The sequence below is a fragment of the Diadema antillarum genome, unplaced genomic scaffold (assembly GCF_040938485.1).
Source record: "Diadema antillarum isolate AM-2024a unplaced genomic scaffold, OU_Dant_1.0 seq00000043_RagTag, whole genome shotgun sequence".
NCBI classification, from domain to species: Eukaryota; Metazoa; Echinodermata; class Echinoidea; order Diadematoida; family Diadematidae; genus Diadema; species Diadema antillarum.
In genome coordinates this window covers 278,857-306,418 of record NW_027271155.1, presented here as the reverse complement: position 1 = coordinate 306,418, position 27,562 = coordinate 278,857, and the positions used below count along the sequence as shown (strand labels likewise).

The 27,562-nt window shown below is 38.6% G+C and overlaps 1 protein-coding gene across 1 annotated transcript in view; it reads left to right on the top strand.

The window, feature by feature from the left end:
• The window catches only part of LOC139725469 (polycystin-1-like protein 2), a 110,395-nt gene that overhangs the window by 46,229 nt on the left and 36,604 nt on the right, over positions 1–27,562 (top strand). Inside the window, exons 10-16 of the mRNA XM_071636546.1 lie at positions 1,148–1,384; positions 2,230–2,375; positions 5,254–5,517; positions 7,585–7,710; positions 15,037–15,131; positions 23,494–23,623; positions 25,680–25,934. Coding sequence (XP_071492647.1) covers positions 1,148–1,384; positions 2,230–2,375; positions 5,254–5,517; positions 7,585–7,710; positions 15,037–15,131; positions 23,494–23,623; positions 25,680–25,934 — 1,253 coding nt within the window. The remainder of the gene's footprint in view (positions 1–1,147; positions 1,385–2,229; positions 2,376–5,253; positions 5,518–7,584; positions 7,711–15,036; positions 15,132–23,493; positions 23,624–25,679; positions 25,935–27,562) is intronic.

Here is a 27,562-nt window from a genome sequence, read left to right as displayed (position 1 = left end):
GCAAAATGCTTCATGGCAAAACTGCTTCATCAGTGTTCTTCCAATTCTCATGGAATTCATATTGAATGTTTGTCTTAGGATATAGGTCAGCATGACACATTTCTTGACAGTGACAAAAAGTATGTTGCCATGGTAACAGCTCGCATATTATGAGCCAAAATGATGGAAAATTTTGTGTTGCAAACTACTTCCTCAGTTTTTGCCCAATTTCCATGAAACTTGGTACAGATGTGTGCCTTTGGTTGTGGATGTGCAAGACGCATTTTTCGACAGTACCCAAAAGTACGTTGCCATGGTAACGGCATATTAATGGCAGAAGATCAAGGAAAGATCTTGCGGACTTAACTACTTCCTCAGTTTTTTGACCAAAGCTTATCAAATGTTGTTTTGACCAAAGCTTATGAAATGTTGTTTGGCGGGGGTATAACCAGTCGCTGTAGCGACATTTCTAGTTTTACTTGAAGAGTATATGTATTTAAATAATGGATTATTTGACATTGTGCGTACTGTAAAAGTGGATATTTTCGCGCGACTAATTTTTTGCGCTCGGCGGGGTTAGAAGAGTTTCGCATGTTTTTAATTCTGCGGAATCAAAACGTCAACTACTGGAACATATGACAAGCAAAAATATTCGCGTGCTTTTATTTTCGCGCTAGTTTCTGGTTGCGCGAAATGCGCGAAAATTTCAACACCGCGAAAATTTCCACTTTTTCAGTAATTGCTTTACATCGATACAGCTGAATCTTGGTGCATACACTGGTTAGGGAGGAAGGCCTCGAGCCTTGGTGATTAAGTTTGCCTTTTCCTCCCCTGGCAACTAGCGGTATGCACCTTGAATCACCATATTCTTTATATTGTATCATGTAATATGATCTTCTATTTGTTTTTTTATGTTGAAATGCCAAATAAATTTATATGTATATATGAATAATAATGATAATAAAAGTAATAAGAATGATAATGGTAATAATGATAATAGTAATAATAATAATAAAGATAATAAATAATAATAAAGTAGTTTATCACTTCAAATAAATTTATTTGATTGTTTCATATATACATTTTTTATAACAATAGACCTCCTAAACTTTTGAGTGACAGATGTCTCTTGTGTATTTCCTGGATTTTTTCCATGCATTGTTCGTAGTACAAACGTGGAGTGGAGCATCTACCTTTGCTGAATACACCTTCCACACAAATGCCCCTCCGACTCTTGGATCCTGCAGTATCTGGCCTCTTGAGGGCACAGTCCTTGAAACAAAATTTACTATACAGTGCCAAGGCTTCCATGATGAGGATGAGCCATTAAGTTATGAGATCACAGCAGTGACAGGGGCAGAGCATTTGGCCTTGCTCAGCTCTAACAGGGATGGAGAAACAGCAGGTAAAGTTGCTCATCAGAATTATGAGCAGTCCTTGGCTATACTCTACTCCCAACCCCTGTGATATACAATGTGCTATCTTTCATACATGATATCATGCATACATGTACCTCCTGATATCATGCATATATGTACCTCCTGATTAGGAAGCCACTACACAATGCTTGGATTTAGTAGTGCCTCCTCATTAGCACAGTCGACACCATGTCATATTTCTTCCATGTGCCATATTGGCCACATTTCATGCTCAGTTGGTATGGTGTATCATGGTCAAATTTTGGTGCACTTAAGCTGCAAAAAAAAAAATCCACCAGTGTCACAGGTTAAGGGTATTTGAACTTTACCTAAAGAGCACTACATTTTCACAACAGATTAGGGCAGTATGATGGGATCACCAAATTTACAGAGCACTGGTAAAAAGTGAATATGAGTTAGTTTGGACAAGGCCACATATATAATGTTTGTGGGCATTTTTTTTCTTTTTTAAAGCCAGATTGTGATAATTTAATCCAGCAGTGTGATAGGATCATCAAATTCATGTCACAGGAGAACCTTCATGAGAGACAGGTCATATTTTTATTTTTTTTTTTTTTTTTTTGGGGGGGGGGGAGGGGATTGGAGGGTATTTACTTAAATAAACATGTATGTAGGCACAATTACTGTTTTTCTTTTTAGCTAGTCTCTTTTCTACTATGTTTGTAATGAGGTACTGGTTATAACAAGGTAAAATGACAACCTCAATATAACAGTGTTTTCCTGTTCTGTAGACTGCTCTTTTTTTCTGTATTTGATAAGAATTACTCTCTGGATAACCTGCTCTAATTCCATTTTGCTGACATACTTACAGGCAGCCTCATATATTTTGGTGTTGATCCAAATATTCCATCTACCCAACTACCTGTGGGTATTGCAAGTAGAGACTTCCGTGTTGATATCAACATTGTAGTTTCAGATGAGCATGGAGCTAACGTTCATACAACAGTCAGTACAAAGGTTTGTGTTCCTACATTTTCGGTTCACCAGATTCGTGCAACAAATTTAGTGTCATGATTATCCCGTAAGGTGTCGAGACAATTTCCATTCCAGCACATACTACCGACACATGTTTTTGGAAAGAGAGTTTGGTGTCGCTTTGCTTTTGTTGATGATTATAGTCAGATAGTATATCATAATGGCCATTGGAGCCAACACTACTTTCAGTAACACAGCTGTTGAGCACACACTGATCTCCCCTCTTAGAGGGCAAATTTATTGGTATTGTATCGTGAACGCTATGTGGCTAGCATTACTATAAATGTATAAACCCTGACGTCAGTGTCAGGGTTGTACCTCTTCCTGAGAAGGGTATTACCCTGACATTGATGTCTTACATTTATAGATAATCCCAAGTTGATGTATTGGTGAATGTTTTTTCTGCCTCCACCATGAAGGGTCGCTGGAGGCATTGTGTTTTTGGGTTGTTCGTTCGTCCGTCCGTCTGTATTAAATCAGTTTTGTGGACAGCATAACTTTAGAACCGTTTGAGATATCGTAATAAAACTTGGCATATGTATGAGTGGATGAAGTTGTGCCTATCAACTTTTGGGTGCACATGCTGAAGATCAAAGATGAAGGTCAAATGCTCAAAATTTCACTATTTCCCCCATATCTATGCAATGCCGGAAGGTGTTTCTTTCAAACTTAGTGTAAACATGTATTACTTAATGAAGATTGTTTAGATAAAGTTTTGGACAATGAGGTCAAAGGTCAAGTGAAAATGCAAAAATTTCACTCCTTTCTCCATATCTCAGAAATTGTTTAAGTTATATTCATATTATTTAGTACATATGCATTGACTACCTGACAGTGATTCTCTTAAGGTCAAGGTCAACTCCTCAAAATTTCACTATTTCCCCCATACCTTTGCAATGCCTAAAAGTATATTCTTGAAACTTTGTGTCTACATGTATTACCGAATAGAGATTTTCTTGGAAAGTTTTAGGCATAAAGAATGCTAAATGTCACTTGTTCCTCCATATCTCTGAAGTAGCTAAAGGTATCATCATGAAACTTAGTGTATATTTATTAATGTACTGCCTAACAGTGATTATCTTGGGGATTTAAGGGTCATGGGGTCAAAGGTCAAGGGTCAAAGGCCAGATTAAAATCCTAAAATTTTTCTTTGTACGTAATGCTGAAATTACACTTTTTTTCCTCCATACCTTGGGGATTACTCAATGCACAAACTTATAAAAGGGTCAAAAGTCAAGGAAAATTACTCAAATCTCCAAATACATGTATCTGCTCTCTTAAACATTATAGCCACTCATCCAGTTGAACCTATTTCAAGGAAAGTGAACACTCAACACATTTGAAAGAAACATGTCATTTTGAGTTTTGGCCAATTATTTTGTCTTCGCCACGAAGTGTCACCGGAGGCATTATGTTTTTGGGTTGTCCATCCTTACGTCTGTTCTTACGTCCACCCATAATCAAGTTTGTGGACAGTGTAACTAAAAAACCCTTAGAGGCATCCTAATGAAACTTGGCATTGTGCATATCAACTTTTGGGTGCACATGCTCTAGGTCAGAGGTCAAAGGTGAAGGTCACATGCTCAAAATTTCACTATTTCCAAATTCTATGCAATGCCTGAAGGTATTTTCTTGAAACTTAGTGTATTTACACGTATGTACTACCCAATAAAGATTCTTTAGAGAGTGTTTCGAGCTATGAGGTCAAAGGTCAAGTGAATATGTTAAAATTTCACTTTTTTTCTCCTCATATCTCAGAAATGGTTCTAGGTACCTTCGTAGATCTTGATAAATATGCATGTACTGATTGGCAGTGTTTACCTTGGGAATTGTGGGGTCGAAGGTCAAGGGTCAAAGGCCAGATTAACTCCTCAGAATTTCACTATTTCCCTCATATTTATGCAATGCCTCCAGGATTTTTCTTGAAACTTAGTGTATACATGTTTACCAAATAGAGATTTGCTGGGAAAGGTGTTTGCCAAAAGGTCAAAGGTGAAGTTAAAATGCTAAATTTCAGTTCTTCCCCCATATCTCGGAAGTGGTTCAAGGTATCATCATGAAGCTTAGTACATATCTATGCATGTACTGCCTAACAGTGATTCTCTTGGGAATTCTATGGTCAAAGGTCAAGGGTCAAAGGCCAGGTTAAAATGCTAAAATTTTACTTTTTAATACTGAAGTTACATTTTTTCTCCATCCCTTGGAAATTACTCAATTCATAAACTTATAAAAGGGTCAAAAGTCAAGTAAAACTCCTCAAATCCCCAAATACAGTGTACCTGATCTCTTTGCCAAAACTTGTATAACCATTCATCCAGTTAAACCTAGTTCAAGGAAAGTGAACAATCAACATATTTGTGACAAACATGTCATTCCAATATTTTGCCAATTATGTGATACTATCGTCACACATTGTCAAAGCCTAGTATAGACCTATTGGGAGAACCATACATTATGGTGGGGAGGCGTACCATTCACCAAAGTGACATTTCTAATGTGAGGCGGAGGCGTACCATTCGCCAAAGTGACATTTCTAATGTGAAACTGTTGTCGCACACTGGAGAACCATGCATTATAATGGAGGCATACCAGTCGGCATAGTGACATTTCTACTTCTGTCTGTAATGTATCCAAGACAGCTAGTGTAAGGTGTTTGGACTAGCTAATGCTAATAAAGCAATAAATAATATCAAAAATAAGAAAGAGCAAAACACAATGTTTTTTTTTTGTTAAGCACATCATCCATAATCACAACATGATGTGTTTATGTACTATGTCTGAGTTTCTGTATTCATCCACTGTTTAGTACATTCCATTATTATTTGATCCCTCTGCACCACCATTTGATGCCTCTCCAAAGGTTTTTGAGCCCCAGCTTGACCTTAGCCAACCTGATGCATCCATCACTGACAGTGTCCTAGAGCTACTGTCAAGTGATGACAATGTCCTGGACAACCTTGTAGTGTCAGGGGATTCCCAGGGTGCCTCTCAGCTTGTGCTCACTATGACCTCTCTTCTCAACATTGAGGCTTCCAGTGATCTCAATCTCCAGGACAGTTTGACACAAGAGGAATTGGCAGACGAGAGAGAATACCTGGCCAGAAAGACAGCTAAGAGAGTTGAGGTCAGTTGACTTCTGTTACACTTTGGCGAGGAAAAATAAAAAAAACCAACAAACAGAACAAGTATTTATACATTTTTTACCAATTACCTTGCATTAAAGCAAGGGAAGATTCTATCTGATGATTACAAAATGATAGCATAACCAGCAAAATTGCACGAATCACCATTTCAACGGAAGGACTTATCATGATTTCTTCATATTCTTCAAACTTCCTGACTGAAATATTGTAAACTCCAAGGACCTAGAGGGCAAAACTCTTGAGAACTATCCTGTCTCTTTGTTTGAAGATTGCATGGCTTAAGGAGCTGCAGTCAACAATGAACTTGGTTGCTCCGCATTTACAAAACAAAAACATTTGCACTAATACACAATGAGACTACAGTACAGTCTCTCTCTCTCCCACCAAGTCTTTGGTGCAAGGAGAGCAATGTCAGTTCTGAGACATAGACTACATGATAAAAACAAACAAACAAACAAACTGCACAATTCCATGAACATCATAAAGAACAAAAGTATGAAAGTTTCATGTATTAAAAAATCAAACATCTTCAAGAACCCCTGTTATTTTCGCCAAGGAAGGAGGTTCTGTTTTCATCGGCATTTGTTTGTTTGTTTGTTTGCCTGTGTGCAAAATAACTCAAAAAGTTGTGAACGGGTTTGGATGAAACTTGCAGGAAAAGTTCATATTGACACAAGCAACAGATGAATAAATTTTGATAGTGATCCAGGAATTTTGAACAGATTTGTTATCTTTTGACATTATGTGACCCTGCATCACAAAACCAACAAAGAGTCACCAGACATGGATTTTTAGTTAAGGGCAGATTCTGAAAGAGCAGACTCTAAGCTTTACAATGATGTATAGCTGAATTGAAATGGACTCTCCTAACGTAACTGAATATTGGAAAGAAAGCACACACTCTGGAAAAGTGTGAACCGAGAAAAGAGGCTCTGAAGTACAGGGTCTTTCTGTCTCTTCAAGTGCTTAATCTTTACCAAACCGTGCTAGCTGTGCGATGAATGTGACAAAAAACAGGATGTAAACCACTGGAGCAACAACAATGAAGGGATTATCAGATTAAGTTGAAATTGAGCAGGCTCTATTAATACATTCTGTCCATGATTAATGCCAACTTTCAAATCAGTAGCATTATTCCTTCAAAAGTTATCAGACTTGAAAGTGAAGAGTGTGCAAAGGATTATCAAGAAATTAAAAGGGGCCTATAAGACATACCCGATCTCACTACTTTACAAAAAAGGGTTGTAGAAAAACTGCTGGAAATGCACTTTCCCATTCATTTTATGATCCCAAACTTAAGAATAATGTAGAAGAAGGGTACCTCTTTCAGAAAATATGAAATACTTGATATTGACTTGGTTGACCCATTTCACCTTTTTTGAGTCCTCACTTAAAGTCAAGGAGTGCGACTTTTTGTTCGTTTTGTGGTGCACGGTCACATATACAGTCAATGAACTTTGGAGTTCAAGCTGCGTGTATTTGAGGTTTGCATATGGGCTCTCAAGCATGTGCTCTGCTTGGGTGAGCTGGAAGCTGATGACCTAAACAAAAAAGCTTCTGTATTGGGAAATTTGGCAATTGTCAGCATGCATGTATATACGGGTGGAAATAATCTGCGTGGAGGAGGTTCGCGTTTTCTGAGTGTTGTTCTAAAATTTTGCATAATTTTTTGTAAACTAAGTATAATTTGGAGATGTATTCAGAAAGAGATCTATAAACTTGACTCAAGATTCATCTGTGGACTGATCATGCCACCATTAAAACAGCACTTTAATCAGAGAGTGAGAGAGAGAGGGAGAGAGAATAAAATGTACATAATGCAGGACATTTTTGATGTATACATTGGCATTCAATTATTGCTGTTATAAGATCACTGACACAACAAAGAAAAGCACAAAATTATCTTCTCACCTTTACCCAGTGTACTGCACTAGGAAAAAAAATAGATTATTCAACAAAATGGCATATTCTTAGTTGGTACCCTGAGGTACCAAAAACAGCATCATATGTATAATACATACATGTTTCATTGGTTGTTTTTCTATCAGGCGAGAGCAGCCATCATGACCAGCATTCAGCAAATGGAGGTAAGAGACATGGAGTCTCTGCAGCAGACAAGTGCTGTCATAGCCCAGGTGACTCAGGAGGAGGATGAGATCTCGGTGGAAACACAGGTAACAGTCTTTCGCTATTCCTGTAGTTACAAGACTAGCTATGCGAAACCTCACCCAGTGAGTCTTGACTTTTTTGCAGGCATTAGCACATTTACTCACTGGTGAACCATTGTGTCAGTAATTAACTCATGAAGTTTAGATTGTACTGGAACTTTGCCAAGAGCAACCATCCAGGAACACTCCCTGGTGAATATAGTTGTTTTGAAATTGTACAAATGAACATAATGTCTGTCAACTGCTTTTATCATGTCACTTGTTTTGTACAGAGAAAAACCTCAATAAGTTCAATATGAAGATAATGGTGTACAAGTCAAAAAGATTAACCTTTTGCTTTTAAGTAAGAAGGACACTGGAGCCCTATCATAACTCTTTTATTTTGTTAATTTGTATGATATCATACCGCAGTTATTTTGCTAAGATTTAGTCAATGATGATGCATTTTTGTTACCTCTTCAATTTTATTCAAATTTAGGTTGACCTCACCTACTTTTGACCGTTATTGTGTTGAGTATTCTGCAAAGGTGATATCCTCAGCCTGAGTTAACTTTGGTTATTCTTAATCATTGAGGGATATGTTTTCAGGAATGACTCGGGCAATCATGTCCTTGAAAAACTAGAAATGTCCATTGCCGCGCAATGCGATTGTTAACCCGGCACTAGCAGCAGCTTTTGCTTCATCTTTGAAAGCAAGAGTGGTAAAGGAATGTATACTTGTAAGATGGGGAAGATACATGTAAGTTGAGGAATGTGTGGGTATGAATAGACTTTAATGAAAATAATGGGCAAATATAAAAAGAAATGGATGATAATTTCAAATAATGAAAACCATTTGATCAATTGAAAAAATAGTACATGTAATTCAATGTGGGCTTGAAAAGAGGAAGTGTTAAATTAAGAACTCGAAATGGAGAGATGTGGAATGTATGTTAATAAGATATTATTGAAATGTTGGTTAAAGCAAATGCGAACTCAGAATTATGTAATAAATGCATTGTGATCGCTCTGCCACTAAAGAGGTGGGATTTCACGGAGCACGCGAACGATTTGCGAAGGACGCGAATGGCAAAATCCAGCATTCGTATTTTAGTCTGAAAAAGATCGCCAAACGAATGTGAGGGTTCGGAAGCGTCGTCAATTGTTCGCGAATGTCGTTTTTACTTCGGCGATGATTTCAAAAAAGTTTGAAATTTTTTGCAAACCTTTTCCGCACACTTGGTCGTGATTTGCTCGTGAATTGTTCTCGAAAGTGTCTTTAAAGCCTCGTCATATGCGCAAGACCTTCGCAAGACACGCGCGATGTTCGCAAAATGTTCGTGAAACCCCAAACAGACTCCGAAACTTTGGAGAATGTCTCGCGTATGTTACGCGAAATCTGCGAAGTTTTTCCGATCATTTTACGACGTAATCGCAAACTGTTCGCGTACCTTTTGAAACATTCTCGCGAACGTTTGGCGCACGTTTGGGGATGTATGACCTATACGTTTTCTACAAATAGAAATCGTACCATACATCTAAACATCAAACAATCATTAACAACTACAGTAACAAAAGAAATTAAAGACTACCAAAGAAAAAGACATGTTTGATATACACAAACAAAATCGCAGAATACACTTAATATTAATATAAAGTATTCAAAATTTCATTTGAGCTGTATATAGAGATTATGTGTTGGAGGAACTGCAAAAAAAAAAAAATCAAATGCTTTACTAGTGGAGATATGTCCTAGGAAAAAAAAATGTAGGCAAGCACACGATAGAGAAATGAGAGAAAAAGAAAGGAGAAAAGAGGAACGAAAAAAAAAATCAACTTAAGACAGCTTCCACCTCTCCTTGGGTACATTTTCTTTCATGATTATTGAACATTTTTCGTTGTTCGCATTTCCGTCGCGTGTTCTTCGTGTACGTAACATGCTGTACTTTAGCAATGATACACACGACATTCGCACATACGTCGTGGAAACTTCGCGCAAATTGCGCAAGAATAGTTTTCGGCTTCATTGTCGGAACACATTCGGAGAAAAACTTTTCCGAATGTTGGATTTTGTCATTCGCGTCCTTCGCAAATCGCTCGCGTGCTCCGTGAAATCCCACCCTTAGCACTCTGTCTGTCCGTCCATCCGTCCGTCCGTCGTCAGTCCGTAACGCCACAAAAACTTGAATAACTCTAAGGATTTCAATTTCAATCAAAGTTGGAGGGAAGAGTGGTTACACAAAGTTACACATTTTATTTGACATGATGGTCACCTCAAGGTCAAAGGTCACAGACAGGGGTCAACGAACTTTTAGGGCCCCATGTTAAGTTTTTACGGCGCGTTTCGATTATGGCTTTTGATCCTTATGTCTGTTGGTAACCAAACTTTGATTGTAGATGCCCCTTGGGGAGTTGAAGTTCATCACAAGGTCAAAGGTCACAGAAAGGGGTCAATGAACTGTTAGGGTCCAATGATAAGTTTTTACAGCGCGTTTTGATTATGGCTCATAACTTTTGATCCCTGTGTCCATTTGAGACCAAACTTGGCTGGTAAATGTCCCTTGGGGAGTTGAAGGTCACCACATGGTCAAAGGTCATAGGCGGGGTCAATGAACTTCCAGGAGTTAGAAAAGCATTAATTTCTTCTACGCAAATTGGCGAGTCACATTTTGGCACTTGCCTTTTACATCTTAAAATAGGTACCAGTAGTGCAAATAGAGGCACCACTGATGTAGCATGGGTTACTAAATAACTGGCAATCATATACAGTAAAAGGCAAAGTTGTTGTTGTTGTCGCGGCCTTATGTATTTCCTGTTTTATTTCGGCTTTGCTGGATTGTCTATCTCCTCCCGACCGGTGCCGTCGGCCGCGGGAGAGTATCCTGCATCGAACGGCGCGGGTTTCGTCCGCGCTCCGCCTCCGTGTCGACGTCAAGGACGACAAAGAAAAATTAATTAGACACTTTTTTTGCATGACAAAAGAGCTGTGAGTTTTAGTATTCACTGAATTTTGCGCTGGACTCCTGCTTTCTCGATCGTCCATTTTTTAGCTTGCAGAGACGGTGGGATACTAAAAGTGATGGGGTGCAGCGAAATCTCTGTCATCTTCCGGCGGACAAGCACGCACGCACGCACACAATGTACTCACGGGTATGCCAGTATGTGGTCTCGCCTGAGTATGTATTGACGATGGTTACACGAAAGACTATCTGCGTGTGTGTGATACGGACTCTCATATGGTAATACACGGCATGGTCATACAAGGGCATTTATGTACAGCCCAAATGAAAACAGCGAATGCTGTTATTTTATTGTATTTTGCACAACTGCAGGATACTGTGCAGCTCGGATACATCATTTAGTTTGCTCTCAAGTTGGGTATCATTGTACTCAGACTGTTTAGGACGGCTAAATATCCACTTAAATTTTGTCCTTGCCAATCGTGCCCTTCCATATCAGATTACACGCGCCGCTGTCCATCGTTTACTGCATTGCTGCTGTAAACATAAATATTCATAAGACATGTGCTGACGTGGGGGAAAACCTCGCTTTGCCAACCGCCTATTTTTGAAGTTACAAGTGGAAATAAAATGGGTGGTTCTGTAGTCCATCAAACTTTGGTGATAAAAATAAAAAAGAGAGAGCAAATGAAGACAAAAATAATCTTCTTTCTCCCATGACGTAGGAAAAGAAATATTAAGAAAAAATACGAGGCCCTGAGACCCATGGATTCCCATGGGTGCCTACTTATTAAACCTAATGACTATGATCTCCCCCTCCCCAAATGATAATGATGATTATAATGATAATATACTACTACTACTACTACTACTACTACTACTACTACTACTACTACTAATTATACTAACAATAATGATAATAATAATAATGTATGGGTGGTTCTATGATCTATCAAACCAATGGTGATAAAAACAAAAGGAGGAAGCAAATGAAGACAAAAAAATATTTTAGTTTCTCTCAGCACAATAGCAACAAAACACTAGGGGGTCTATGAAGTAGCACAAGATTACATATATGTTAGTGCAGTGAAGCAGTTTTGGACAGTTTGCGCAGGACTGTCTTGAGTAAAGCTTTCTATCAAGGGCAGTAAAATGGGGGAAACAGATTTTTACAATTCTTAGCAAACTAACATTTCCTCCTCCCTTGGTTGATCATCCCTATATTATGACTCTACTCTCTCCTCTCCCCTAAATGATAATAATGTTAGTAATAATAATAATAATAACAACAATAACTATGATACACTGAAATAATGATACAATGGGACAATGCAAATGAGTGGGGAGGGGGTGCTATGATCCCTAACTAAGAGTGGGCGGAAGAGACACAAACAGGTACTGGATTGTTTTAATGTTTAAAATGAAATATCAATGATAATGAAGCTATTTGAAACGTCTATTAGAGTAACCTTGACATGACGGAAATGAATTATATGGCAATGAATTATATAAGACAATAATAAAACCTAATGAATATGATCTCCCTACCCACAAAATAACAATAACAACAGTAATAGTAATAACAATAATGACAATAATAATGATAGTACTAAAATATGAATAAAAACAATAAACAGTATCAATGAGATAAACGGGTGCTTCTAGATCCATCAAACCAAGTTTTGATGATGAAAACAGAAATGAGGGAGCAAATGAAGACGAAAATATTCTTCATGTATTTCTTCTCTCATAACGTGGTTGAATAAATATCAAGGAAAATATACGAAGCCATGAGACCCATGGATTCCCATGGGTGCCTAATACTTATAAAACCTAATGACTATGATCCCCCTCCCCAAATAACAACAATAATAATAATGATAACAATGATAAGAATAGTAATATAATAATAATGATGATGTATAGTCTGAAGCAGATAAATGGTTCTATGATCTATCGAACCAAGTTTTGGTGATTAAAAACAAAAAGGAGGAAGCAAATGAAGACGAAAATATTTTATTTTTCTCTCATAACGTGGGAAAAGAAATATGAATGGAAAAAAAAATGCAAGGCCTTGAGACCAGCCGTGGATTCCCTCAGGTGCCTGCATGGATGCAAGAGCAGGGGGTAATTAAAAGTCATAGTGTCAATAGTATCTCCCCGTTTTGACGGAAAGAATCTGTGGGCAGAATCTCATAAGCATTTTTGGTAATTTTCCCTGAATGTTTGTTTTTGTTTTTTGCTCTGCGGGGGTGGAAATGTGTGTGTGTGTGTGTGTGTTGGGGGGGGGGGTCGCAGGGGGTGAGGGACAAGAAGACGACTGTTGGACTTCAACGGGTGCAAATAACCCCTCAAAACTCAAGTTCTATAATAAAAGCAAGTGGCGGGAACAATCTCAACCAATGGACCGGATCGCCGGGCACGTACTACAAATGTAATATTATATTTCTGCGAAGGGTGGTCATGGGTAGAAGAGAGCACAATTAAAGAAAGAATGAGAAAACTTTTCTTTTTATTTCATCAATAAAAATGTGCAAAATGGTATTATGAGAAAAAAATAAAACCCCTCAGACCTGTGGATTTCCACGGGTGCTGCGAGTATAACCATGAAATACAAAGTAACATGCAAAGATGCAACTCTATTTGTTGTGGGCAAGTGCTAATATTGAGTCCTGGATACATGAAAACATGTTTAACATTTAATAAGACAAGTGAGGTATATTGCTGTACACATAACACATTGAAATAGATACTAGTAGGGTAGTGACACCACTGATGTAGCGTGTTGGGCTGCTAAATAGCTGGCAATATAACAGTAAAATACAAAGTTACATGCCACTTTATTTGACCTCCGAAGGGAAAGAGCTAATATTTGGTCTTGCATGATTATGAAAACATGTTAAACATGGCAAGTAAAAAACAAAAAACAAGTGAGGCGTTTGCATGTTGCTATATACATATATATACTACACATCTTGAATTGAATACCAGTAGGGCAGTGGCACCACTGATGACCACTAAACAACTGGCAAAAAAGATGAAATACTATTGTAACATTCGACTCTATTTGTCTTGGGCAAGAGGGCTATTCTAAATGTCTCTTGCTGCCTTTACTGCAGGTTTCTGTCTTCGAGCAGATTGGTGTGCCTGTGTCGCTTCCTTTACAGGAATTTGCTTTTTCTGAGCAGATTCATGCGCCCGTCTTGTTTCCTTCACTGCAGATTGTCGTCTTTGAGCAGATTTCACGCACCTGTCTCGCTTCCTTTACTGGAGCTTGCTGTCTTTGAGCAAATTTGCGTGCCTGTCTGAATTGCTTCCTTCACTGTAGATTGCTGTCCATGAGCAGATTGAACAGTTGTGCAACTTCTTGTGTATATGTAGTCAAGGAGAGATCCTTGACCTATGTCAATGTAGAAGGTGCCTTCTGTGATGTGTTGGTTGAATCTACTGAGTGCGTTGAAAACTGTATGGTGTGGGTGACTCAAGGTATCGTTGTTTAAGTCTCCATACAGTATAAAAGGTGATGCCTGTGGGACCTGATCTATCAGATACACTAGTATTTTTCAAAGTCTTCATGGTTGTAGCTTGGTGATCTGTAAATTATTCCAAGTATGATGTGGTCTGAAAATTCAATCAGGAGAGCTTCAACTCCAGGTGAGAGCACTGTACTTGAACGTGAAATTGTTTTGTACTTGATTGATTCTTTAATGTAGAAAGCCACACCACCTTTTGCTGAATCATTCTGATGATCGCAGCAATGGAAGAAGGATAGATATCCTTGGATTTGAAGCTGTGTTTGTTGGTCGGCGGTTGTTACTTTTTGTTCACAATACAGGAGATCTTCTTCAAAGTCTGTGATGTAAAGACCTACATACTGCATCCCAAGAAGTCAATCAATTGCAATAAAAACATCTCAACGGAAGAATTTCATGAATTTGAATAATAACGCAGTAACTGGTGCATGCTATAAGGATTAGAAGCAACACTTGCTGTCGGGCGGAAGCTTGGTGGACTAGTGGAGATGATGCCTGTCCGGAGATTAGGAGATCATAGGTTCGACCGAATCCCGCTCGAGTATGTACGCCCATGATTTTTTATCATGGCCATATACTACTAAAACACTGATCAATTCACTGCTTATTTACGTTGATGTAGGGCAATTTGTCAATCAGTTGCAAATAGGTTGAATTTGTCCTGAAACTCAGGTGATAGCATCAAGCCTCCTTGCGATGGACTTTTGTTTTGTACAACTGCCACAGATTTCAGACGACTTTGCTGATAACAGTCGCATCAACTTGATAAATTTTCTCTGTGTGTTACTGACTACACAGATGTTGTCAAACAGGACAAATCCTGTACAAATCTAATACAAATTCAATTTTGGTTATTTCAGCTTACTGCTGCGGAAAGCAACCTGAAACTGAGTGCTGTTCTAAGAGAACAAAGTGGAAGTGGCACTGCAGGGGAAGCAGTAGACAGAGCTGCAAGGTAATTACTGGTACTGTCATTGTAATGCTATCATGATATATTCATTGTTCATATCTAATGTTGCTAAGATGCAAAAGATATACAATGTATTTCTTACCTATACATTTGTATTCCAATTCACTCAGAATGCCAAGGTAAGAATATAGTTTGTCATATGAGTGATTTTTTTTTTTTTTTCAGGCTGATGCAATAGTGGCCTCACATGATGTTTAAGTGATTTTAGCTGGTATGACTTGATCAGATCTTAACAATCTTTATTTCTGTTACCATTTCTCCTTAATATGCAATAATTTCTCCTTAATAATGTTCAATAAACACAAAATCTATTGCAGACAAGTTTAGAAACTAAAGCAGGAAACTATTTGCTTTGTGGGCAAGAAAAAGAAGGCTATTGTTGAATATACTATATGACCCATGAATACATAGATACCAATGTGTGATTGGTCAAAATGCTGTCATGTGACCACGCAACATACACAGAGACGCTTTGCACACACGAATACATACAGTCATGACCAGTCGACCATCTACCACACAGTATACAGCACACTAGTGGTATGAGCAGCGCACGTTACCAACGTTATATAGCCTACATACACAAGTTGGAATTACGGAATTACAACAGATTAGTTTTCGGCAAACTGGTAGATCTATGGCAGCTTTGATGAGCAGCTGTACTTCGCTTGTGTGCTGGAAGCTAAAGAGCCTGCTGCTCTAATGTTAGACAGTCATGACAGGGAAGCAGAAGGATTTCCCATCACATTACCAACGCCTGAACTGAGTAAGTTTCTTAGATAATTTATGCTACTTACTAGCGCAGGACCTGGACCGGGGCCAGGTCCGTAGTCTGCAGCTCTGGTACCAGTGATCACAGACAGAAGATACTAACGTTAGGCCCTACGTTGTCAGAAAATTCACATTCTCATACATCACCACAAACAAATGTTATCTCAACAAGCTTGCTTATTAAACCAAAAGCGGCAGTTGTAGTTTTCTACAATTTTTACAAAAATTACTGTCATTACAAAATCTAGATCGAATGCTACGGAACTAGGCCCTACGTACGATTGATCATTGAATAGCGACTGTTATAACAAAGTAACGTTAGGAATGTAATGTCAGGCGATGATGTAGCCCGACCAGACGCCATGCGAAACATACAGCGACTGGGCTGTGTATAGTTAGCGATGATATTTCAGCTGTCGTGCTCCATAGAAGAATGAAAGCTATCAGTTATGCTAGATCTGACAAACACTACATACGTATGGCTCGATTGAATACCACTAGCGTGCTGTTGTCACTTGCGTTCATTAGTTTGACTGTGGGTTTGAAAAACAAGAAGTCGTTTTGCTTTTTAAAGGAGTTTATTTCTTGTACTGTAGGTCATATAATATAACAGATATTGACTTTTTTCCTTTGGTAGGAATATAACATTTCATTTCCCTTGACAAGATATATTTTTGTCTCGGAAAACTATATTTTTCCTTGACTAAAATATAACTTCCCGCGAGGATCTCAAATGTTATATTCCACCTCTGATAAGTCAATATCTGTATTATACGTCATGTAGGTGATGTCAAATAGTCTATCAAATCTTTGCAATAGCTATAACTTCATGAAAAAGTACCAGGTTATTTCTAAATTATAGTTGCCACATTGTCATTGCTTTTTTATGACTCTTCCACAAAGTGTTGCTGGAGGCATGATGTTTTGTGGTTGTCCATCCATCCATAATAAATTCTTGTGAACAGCGTAACTGAAGAACCATTTGAGGTATCCAAATAAACTTACCATATGTTATGTACATTTGTATGAGTGGACAAGGATGTGCCTATTAATTTTTGGTTGAATGTGTTCAATGCCAAAGGTTAAGGCCAAATTCTTAAAATGTCACTACATGTATTTCCCCCTTTTCTTAATTTGCAATGCCTGCGTCTGGTGGTATTTTCTTGAAACTTATTAGGTGATCCAAGTATCCTCTTGGATCACCTTCTGTATCTGTACTGATTATTTGTTTTTCTTCTTATATTTCTCCTCAAAAGTCGTGTAGAGGTTAAATCAGAAGGTCCTCTGCCTATCAATTTCAAAATTATACCATATATGTATAGTGTCCCAAAGACGACAGATCTAATAAAATCATTGTGATCAGTCGACGTCACTATGACGTCATTATATGAAATCACATTTGCATTCATATCTCATTAATGAAAAAGAATTTCTCAATGAAATTTACGTCTCATATAGTTCAAGTCAAGCTCTTTCTACTCATATTCTCAAAATTCATCTCTACACTTAAAACGTACACGTACGCGCACGTTGAAATGTTGACATGCTCCAATCTAGCTCAAAATTTTTTGCACTCATTTCAGATCATTTGGAGCATTTTTCAAAAAATTGAAAAAAAATGGACGGACGCATACGCGCGCGAGCATATACGCATGCACAGCTCTTATGCAAAAGAAATTTCCTGTTTTTTCACACAGATCGGATGTCTCAAATGTCAAGGAATAATTCTACCAAGTTTCAAGTCAATCTGACTCAATATTATTAGTTACCCCCTGCTTGTTCACGAAATACGGGCAAATATCTACGGTCTGGTGCCATATTCCATGACGCCGGAGGCGGAATGGAATATGGCACCAGACTGTAGATATTTACCGTATTTTGTAAGAACAAGCAGGGAGTAACGATTTTATCTTTTAGTGTAGGCCCTATAGATCTACATGAATTCTGTAGTGTAATCTCATTGGTAAAGTTTACACAGGCAATCCTGGATTTCACTTCTGTTCCCGTTAATTTTTTGCAGCGAGTGAAGTTGAAATCGCCAGCTGCCGGCTGTCGAATGCTTGAGCTAGCGTACTGATTATGGTGCAAGCAGCTGCAGCTGTGCGTAATGTTCACCAGTCACGGAATACCATAGAGCTGAATCCAACTCTATGCGGAATATTCACATGCGCACAAATATCAACAAAAAATAATGAATGAACGGCATTTACTCACCACTTGTACTTTTCTTGTCTCCAGTTTCTCCTACATTCATCAGGAATACATGTTCCATCAGCAGTCTCTAATTAAGTCATTTGTTGTACATAACTCCTGCTTCTCGCTTGAAAATGTGAACACTGACAGTTCGAACTTCAAGACGTCAAAGTCAACGTTGAAATGCCAAAACCAAATTCCAAAACTCGAAAAGTTAATTTTCAAACTGTCCAAACGTATGTACAATTACAGGTTTGGCAACAGTCTTTAACTATTTTTGTGGTGGATACACATTCACAGCCAGATTGTGAATTTTACACCCACTGAATGAAAAGGCATTGCAGATTTCTGTCGTGGTAATCTCAGGCTAGTTACAGCTGAGCTGTTCTTAATATTTGATTGCCATGTTCTCTCACATGAATTTCTTGGGTTTGTTGCTGAAAGAATGAGTCTTAATTCATCAAATTCTGTCAAAAATGGGCCCAATTCAAAATTGGGCATAAGTTGGTCTTGGTTTTGGCTTGATGCTAGAGATCGAGGTTCTTGTGGAACAGTTGTGCTAGTGTGAGGCGGTGTCGTACTACTCGTAGTCGTAGTAGTAGATCTAACGTTCGGCTGTGAACATGACGCGCCTAGGGTTACTGTCGAACTAGGCCCAGGCCTATAAGACCGACTATCGCTTGGATCTGACGTGCTTGACTGTAGATCTACTTGATCCAGGAGATTCTCACTAAGACTTCTTCCCATGTCCATTTTTTTCTCGGTGTGATTCGCGTTCATAGACAGCAAGGGAACTGACTGACTTGTGTCCAGTCACTGCTTGAATCTGTGACGCAGCATACTTTTTCCTTGATAGGATCGTAGCACCAGTAACACGCACTGAATGGTTGGTGTATGTTTGAGACAACTCATATTTCTGACTATAACCTTCTTCATGAAAGACTGGAGTGTGTCAATGCCAAGACTTTGTTATAGTCCCAAATCTGACTGTTCTTCAAATGAATTTTGTCTCTCGGTCGCTGCCACAAGCTGTCACAGTCGGGACTCAGGTGCTGAAGGTAGGTTTCAAATGACATAAACGGGTCACCGCGGATTACCTGGTAACTCCGGCATCACTGCTGTGTAGCTCTCCCTATCCAACTCATTGTGGTTCTTGTTCAATTCGTCGATGGCTTTGCATACAAATCTTTTTTCCGGTATTCACATCAGTCTTGATGAATTACTTTCAAGTACGCCCTGAGGGCCCGGGCTGCCTTTTCGTTGGCTAGCTTTGCTGTGTTTTTAGGAGTTGTAGTAACTTCTTTTGCTTATTTCTTCTTCTGAATATGTTTAAATCGCTGTGTTGCCATGTTGACTTATGTACGTCTGACAGTAACACTAACAGTGACACTAATACAATTAGCTAGCTCGCGATCGAGCTGATTATGCGCGCATCCACGTACTGAGTAGGCGCAGCGCAGCTAGCTGGGTAATATCATGACGTCATATCACGGAATACAGAATAATATATTCAGTGGTAGATTTAGCGCATGCGCACAATATGACCTTATCACGGAATACGGGATATATTCAGTGGTTGATTGACCAATGAGATTACAGAATTCACGATCACTAAAAGATAAGATGTCATACGGGCCCATCAAAGTTGAAATTCCACGCGCGCGTCAATGGCGATATACAGTGCAACTATGCCAAAAAACCGCCAATTTTAAATCCACTTTTACTTGTCTGGATGGACAATGACCCCCCCATTTTTTTACATATTCTGAAAGCTGATGAGTTGTACATGTAATTCCGTGGGTTGGCAATGCTGGAAATATGATTAAAAGATATCAAATTTCTTAATAGAATAAAAAAAGTAAATTTTCAAAATGACGTCATCAAATTTTAAGTTCACTCAAGCATATCTCACTTATCCTTTACCAATTTTCACCCAGATTTCAGTATGTTGTAGCTTATTAAATGCTCTTTCATAATTGTATATCAAAATTTTGATTGGATGACGGCATCACCTGGTAAAAATGGATTGATAGTAACCTTGTCAAATTTGACCAGTTTACATGTTATCTCTGTGGGAGTGCAGTTTTTCTGGAAATGAAAATTGACATGACTATCTTTTTCGAGCCCTAGCTCACTTCTCCTTCGGTGAATTTCTCCCAGATTTTAATATGTTGTAGATGAGACTTTGGGCTATTGTGGATGTGCCCCCCATTTCCCATATGACGTCGGGATCATGTCGAAAAACTTGGTTAAAATTGGCACTTGACTTCGATGTAGCGTCATTTTGCTTAATACACAGAGCCTATAGGGGATGAAATAGCTCAGTGGATAGTGCATCCGACTTTTAATCTAAAGGTCCCAGGTATGAGGCTCACCCCTGCTTTTTGCTTTTTTTAAAAAACACTCTTTTCCTCTTTTTCTTTAGTTAGTCTTATTCTCCCTTTACAATACCTTAACTTTTTCTTTCTTTCTTCCACTTTGTGTGCAATAGATCAACAACAACAATGGCTATCAACCCCATATTTTGCACATGTTTAGTTCATATTACGAACATCATTTCATAAAATAACATCTACTTCCTCGGACACCATCTTGGGTAGGTAAATTAGGGTCAAAGGTCAAAAGTGTTTAATCCTGTATCTTGGTAAATACACATCCTATCTTTCCCAGATTTTGCACATGGAAGGAACATTTTGCAAGAATCATTTCACAAAATAACAACTCTTTGCTCAGATGCCATCTTGGCTGTGTTAAAGTGGGGTCACAGGTCAAATATACTTCATTCTGTAATCTCATTTGATGGTATCACCGTCATACTGTAAAACGAGAAATGTTCGCGTACATTTTAATTTCACGAATTTCGCGAGCGTGAAGATTCGCGAAATTAAAAGGCACGCGAAAGTTCTTTTGTACACTATATGCACTGAATGCCAGTGGCAGTTCGCGAAAATTTCATGCCGCAAAAAAGGCCGTCGACTCCAATTCACGAAAAATTCATGCCGCGAATATATCATGTTTTACAGTATTTTGCACACACATGGACTTCGATAGATGGATCATTTTGTAAAATAATGACGCTTTGGTCGGACGTCATTTTGGCTGTGCAAATAAGGTATTATCTCTGTGGGAGTACATTTTTTCTGGAAATGAAAAATGACATGACTGTCTTTATCGAGCACTAGCTAAATTATCCTTCAGTGAATTTCTCCCAGATTTTAATATGTTGTAGATGAAACTTTGGGCTCTCGTTCATGTGATCCATATTCTTTTTGGAAGTTGGGGTTACGTCTGAAGACCTGGTTGAAATATGACACTAAGCTTCAATGTCGGGAGATATGTCTTTCTTTCGGTGACTTTCTTTGCAATAGCTCAAGAAAAACATGCCTTTCACCCCCACATTTTGCACATGTTTAGTCCATGTCAAGTACATCTTTTCATAAAATAACAATTACTTCATCAGACACTGTCTTTTCTAGGTAAATTAGGGTCAAAGGTCATTTATTTCCGAATATATCGGATCACCTAATTTGTCAGTGTTGACAAATTCCAAGTCTAGTTGTATACATGTATTACCAGACAAAGATTCTCTAGGGAAAATTTGGGTCATGGGGTCAAGGGTCACAGGTTAAGTGAAAATGCTTTCACTTTTCTCTCCATTTCTCAGAAACGGCTCAAGATTTCTTCATGAAACTTAATGCAAATACTGCCTAGAGTGATTCTCAGGATTTTGAGGGCCATGGGGGTCAAGGGTCAAAGGTCATGGTCAAATTCTATTGATTTCATTATTTCCCCCATACTTTGTATATGCAATGCCTGAAAGTATTCCTGAAACTTGATGTATACATGCACTACCAGATAAAGATTTTCAAGGGAAAGTTTGGGCCATGAGGTCAAAGGTCAAAGATCAAAGGAAACTGCCAAAATTTTAAATTTTCCTCATATCTCAGAAATGGCTCATGGTTTCATGGAACTTAATGCATATGTATTTACTGACCATGATTGTCATGGGAATTTTTGGGCTATGGGATCAAATGAGGGGGGTCGGTGCAATATAGTGCTAACCTACACTATAGTCATTTTGAGATAATCACTGTTGAATGTTTGGAAAGTCCATACATTGTACATCAATAGAACATGGATGCATGCATTTTTTACCATCTTATTGGTTGAATTCAAATATGATATTTTCACGGAGGTTAGAGTGAAGAATAAGGATTATGAAAATGCATGTAACTCAATTTTGACAAAAGTGTGGGTTCGCACTATATTGCACCGACCTCCGCAAATGTCAGATGAAGTCGGGTTAAAATGCTGAGATTCTTTTATTTGTAAGTATTCTTTTTCTTTTTAAATTACTCAGTGCATTTAACTTCATACAACTAAGTACAGTTTACATATGTATGATACATGAATTACTGCACAATGATTTTGTAGGGAAAGATTTTGGCCATGGGATCAAAGGTCAAGGGAAAATATTCAAATGTCACAATTTTCCCATATTTTGATAATCGCTACAAATATTGTCATGAAAATGGATGTTACCAGTTACAGATTATTTGAATAATTGTTGGCCATGGGGTCAAAGGTCAAGGGTCAATGGTCAAATGAATATGCTCAAATCCCTGAATACCTGCCCTCTAAACCTATATTCAGAACTGGCTGATTTTTCTATAACACACATTTTCCATAGACACTTGCCCAAGTATACTGAGGGCTAGTCTTCAACACCAGGTAAATAATTTAGTCATCCATCCAAATGGAACTTACATCAAGGAAAGTAAATGCATTTGAGAAAAAATTTCAGTACCTCTGTTAGGAAAGGAGGTTATGTTTTCTTAGGCATCGGTTTGCTTATCTGTGTGCAAAATAACTCAAAAAGTTGGGGACGGATTTGGGTGAGACATGCAGGAAAAGTTGATATAAGGAACAGATGATTCAGTTTTGGTAGTTATCTGGGAATTTTTATGGTTTTTGGAATAATTTTTTATCTTTTTGCAGATAGGGTCAATGAACTTGTAAGTTCAAGCTGCATGTATTTGAGGTTTGCATATATTTTGTGCTCTAAAGCTCATGCTCTGCTCTGGCGAGACACTGCGCAGCTGGAAGATGATGACGTAGACAAAAGTTTTCTACATTGGGACATTTGACAATTTTCAACATATGATGGGAGGAAATTAGCTGCTTGACAGAGATCTGTGCTGTCAGAGTGCTTTTCTAGTTTTATTATTTTGCCAATTATGTGAAATTGTCATCTCACATTGTCAAGACATGCTCTAGATTTATTGGTAGAACCGTGCATTATGGCAGATGCATAAATACATGTCGCCATAGCGACATGTCTAGTTTCACCAAATATTCTATCTTGGTCTCTCACTTATCTCAGTGTGCTGTTGACAGGAATATCTAACATTATGGATGCTGCATCCGCTGTCCTCAATGCCCATCAGAATGACACGTGGCGCATCCACCAAACTGCAGACGCACACACAACTTCTGAGGAAGCCACTACAAGTGTAAGTGACCACATTCCATAAGGTTTTCCCTCTCTTTTAGCACATCTCTGAAACAAAATTGTCTATTAGATCCTGAGGGCAGTCTGAATGTATCCATAAACTGTGCAAAGTGATTGTCACCAGCTTACCAGATAGCTAATATACATACAGGGCTCATATGTGCAGAGCTGATCAACTTTTTTGGTGTCCATGCTCAAGGTTAAAGGTCAAAAGGTCAAGGTCAAATACTGAAAATTTCACTATTTCCCCCTATTTATAGGCAATGCCTGAAGTATTTTCTTGAAATTTAGTGTATACATGTACTACCAAGTATAGATTCCCAGAGAGAGATTCAGGTCATGAGGTCAAAGTTCAAATGTCAAAAGTCAAGTGAAGATGCGCTTTACAGTCGGGTCGTATAGTGTGCGGTGTCGTACGACTGGTCTTAAGACCCAGCTTGGCTTAAGACTTTAAGACCAGTCTGATCGTGTAGTGTGCGGTGGCCTTAAGTTGCTTGGATTACAACCTAACTTGGGTCATAGATGCACTGGGGGTACCTTCATGTCATGGTGCCGTTGGAGGTCACAGGATAAGGTCAAAGGTCATTTGAGGTCATACGATAAAGTTTACTTGCAAGACTCTCTTATCACTCGTAACTCGACACATGTTGCTACAATGGCAATCAAACTTGGGTGATGGATGCACTGGGGGTACCTTCATGTTATGGTGCCGTAAGAGGTCACATGATGAGGTCAAAGGTCATTTGAGGTCATATGTTAAAGTTTACTTGCAAGACTCTCTTATCACACGTAACTCAGCACATATGTTGCTACAATGGCAATCAAACTTGGGTGATGGATGCACTTGGAATACATTCATGTTATGATGCCGTTGGAGCTCACATGGTAAGGTCAAAGGTTATTTCAGGTCAATGTTAAAGTTTACCTGCAAGACTCCCCTACGATAGATAACTTTGCAAGCATCGCTCCCTTTTCAACCAAAGTTGGGTTGTAGATGCACTTGGGGGACCTGCATGCATATTATGTTGCCATCAGTGGTGACATGGTAAGGTCAAAGGTAATTTGAGGTCATATATTAAAGCTTAGCTGCAAGAGTCTAAGACAAATAACTTTGCAACCATTGCTCCCTTTTCAACCAAACTTGGATCATAGATGCACTTGGGAGACCTTCATGCAACAGAGGTGTTGGAGGTCACATGGTAAGGTCAAAGGTCATTTTAGGTCAAATGTCAACTTTACCTGCAGAATTATGACAAATAACTTTGCAGCTGTCTCTCCCTTTTCAACCAAACTTGGGTCATAGATGCACTTGGGGGGACCTCTATGTTACAGTGATGTTGGAGGTCATTTGAGGTTTTAAGTTAAAGTTTTCCGGCAAAACTATTTTATTGCCCTTGCTGAAACGAGGTTGGCGAGGGGAATATGAAATGGCCTCAGTACGTGTGTGCATATAGAGGTGTGTCTGTATGTCCTGGGGTGTGTCTGTGGGTGTGTCCATCCATATGTTTGGGTGTTCTCAAATTGTTGAATTTGCTTACACAATTCTTTTGCGTGGCAACGGAGATCGCGATATTTCTGGTTAGTTTCGCATACAAACATGGGCGAGACACAATATTGCTAATGCCTTGTAGTATTTTGCCAGGTATGTGAAACTGTCATCACACATTGTCAAGACATTGTCTTATAGACCTATTAGGAGAACCATGCATTATGGCAGAGGCATACCAGGCACTGTAGCAACATTTCTAGTTCTTACCTGATTTGCTCATTGAATTTCTGTGTAAAGTCTAATCTGTCACTCAAGGTGAAGTGTATGTAATTCATGGGCAATGTCATGTTCAGATAATGACAACATGCAACATGTCTTAACTATAGAGATGAAAATTAGCTGCATGACCAATACTGAGAATGGAACATAGTCACCATAATTTACACTTTACATCGGGTATCTATTAATTGCCAATTTATCTTTTGTACACCGACTTTTTCACCAGCAGTGCCGCAAAAATGTCATACTGACAATATGAACTAATATTGACTGTTTCTGTGTCGTACAGATACGCAATGTAACTTTGGCTTCACTCAAGGCCATAGAGGATGTCCAAGTTGCAGTCCTGAGAAACAAGGTCCCTGGTGAAAACCATGAAGTCATCAATACGCATGCCCTGTTATTAGTACTGCAGAGGCAGGAGAGATGGCAGTTGGTCTCCAGTCTTAGAGAAAGCAAGGCAGGGAGGAGCTTCTTTGAGCTGCCGGAGGACGTTCTTAGCGATGACCCTGAAGAAGATTTTGATGTCATCATCGACAGTCATGTGAGTTGTGTTATAAGAAAGCATTGAAAGTGATTGACTTTACAGAGGAATTAAATATTTCAATTCCATGGTAACTGGAATTGCAGCACTTTTGTGATATCAATGGGAAGTATAAAAGCAAAACAAAGGCATAAGGAGGTAAGGAGAGTTTGCTACATGAATGTTGAAAATGTTTCTCTCTACCTTGTAGACCACTAGTGCCTGACATGTTCTATGTAATTGTATGTGCTTTGACAACAGCTGCATTTTATTTCATCATCAATGTGTAAGTTGACCCTAAAGTGTGGTAGAGGCATTGTATTATGTCTATCTACACAGACAAAATATTTATTTTGACATGAAACCTCCAAGCATCCATTAGGAATATCCACAATTCTCCAAGAACCTTCAACCCCCCCCCCCCCCCACCCTCAAACAAGATTCTTTTGCCTTTGAACAGAGAAATGACAGGTTGATATCCGCCTGTGTGAAAGCAGTCATGCAGTACATGTATCCCCTTTCCACGGTCAATTGCATGTGCCATTGAACAATGGGAAATATCGATTGGACGTGAATTTATGAATAGAGCATGTGCCAGATGGGCTCATAAGCTCTTTTGTTATACACTACAAAGGCAACTGAATGGGATCAGTGAAAATCAAAATCTAGTGAGCTCAGCCTCAATTGTACATGTACATCTTCAAATGACTTTTGTAGGAAATCAAGCACAATTCTACATTACAAAGGTAAATTAGACTAAAAATACACACAGTTTAGACGCAAAAAAAGAACATACGTGTATATTGATTGAAGAAACTCTAATCTTTCCATCTAAGTCATTTTTTCAAGTCAGCATAGCAAATACAAACATAATTTAGGTCACAAATGCAGACACTCCTGTCTACATTTTGGAACCTGGCATACCAGTTGGCATTACAAGTGAAAAGAACATGATAAAAATGTCAAACATTGCATTTCATCTTTTCTGTTCAGAAGTGGCAAATCATTATATCTCTCACATGGTTTAGCCTGATTCTCCTACACTTGAAGAAATAGCATTTTAGTGCATTATTTCCATGAATACTGTAAAATCAAACAAACAAACTGAATCTATGAGCCTGTTTCTACTGCACGATAAAAATTCAAAGTGATGGAAGATGATGTATTTAAAAGGTGATATGCAGTGATGCGTGGCGATGCATGGTGACACCTCAAATTTTACCTCAGTAGAAACACACTGGATGGCGGATGCGTGGTGATGCAAGGTGCTCTGTCATCCACCTTTTGATATGATCGATGCAAAAAGATGCGAGGGATGATTTTCTCAGTCTAGTTTGTGCCATCTAGATTGTTGTATACCATCCACCATGAACAGGCAGTACAAGCGCTACCTGATCTTCAACCTAAAATATGTGACTTCCTGCGTTCATTGTAAGTTGATTCCCCTGGCCTCTTGCATCATATCGCATCACCACATATTTATCGTTAGGTAGAAACAGTTTGATGATATGAGATGACGGAGGGGGGGACAAAAATATTGCGGTAATGGGAGGCAATTTGAGGTGTTCCATTAGAAATACACTCATTGAAACTGAAACTAGATTAAAATCAGGTGTAGAATGAGAAAGTCTTGGATTTTTAATATACAC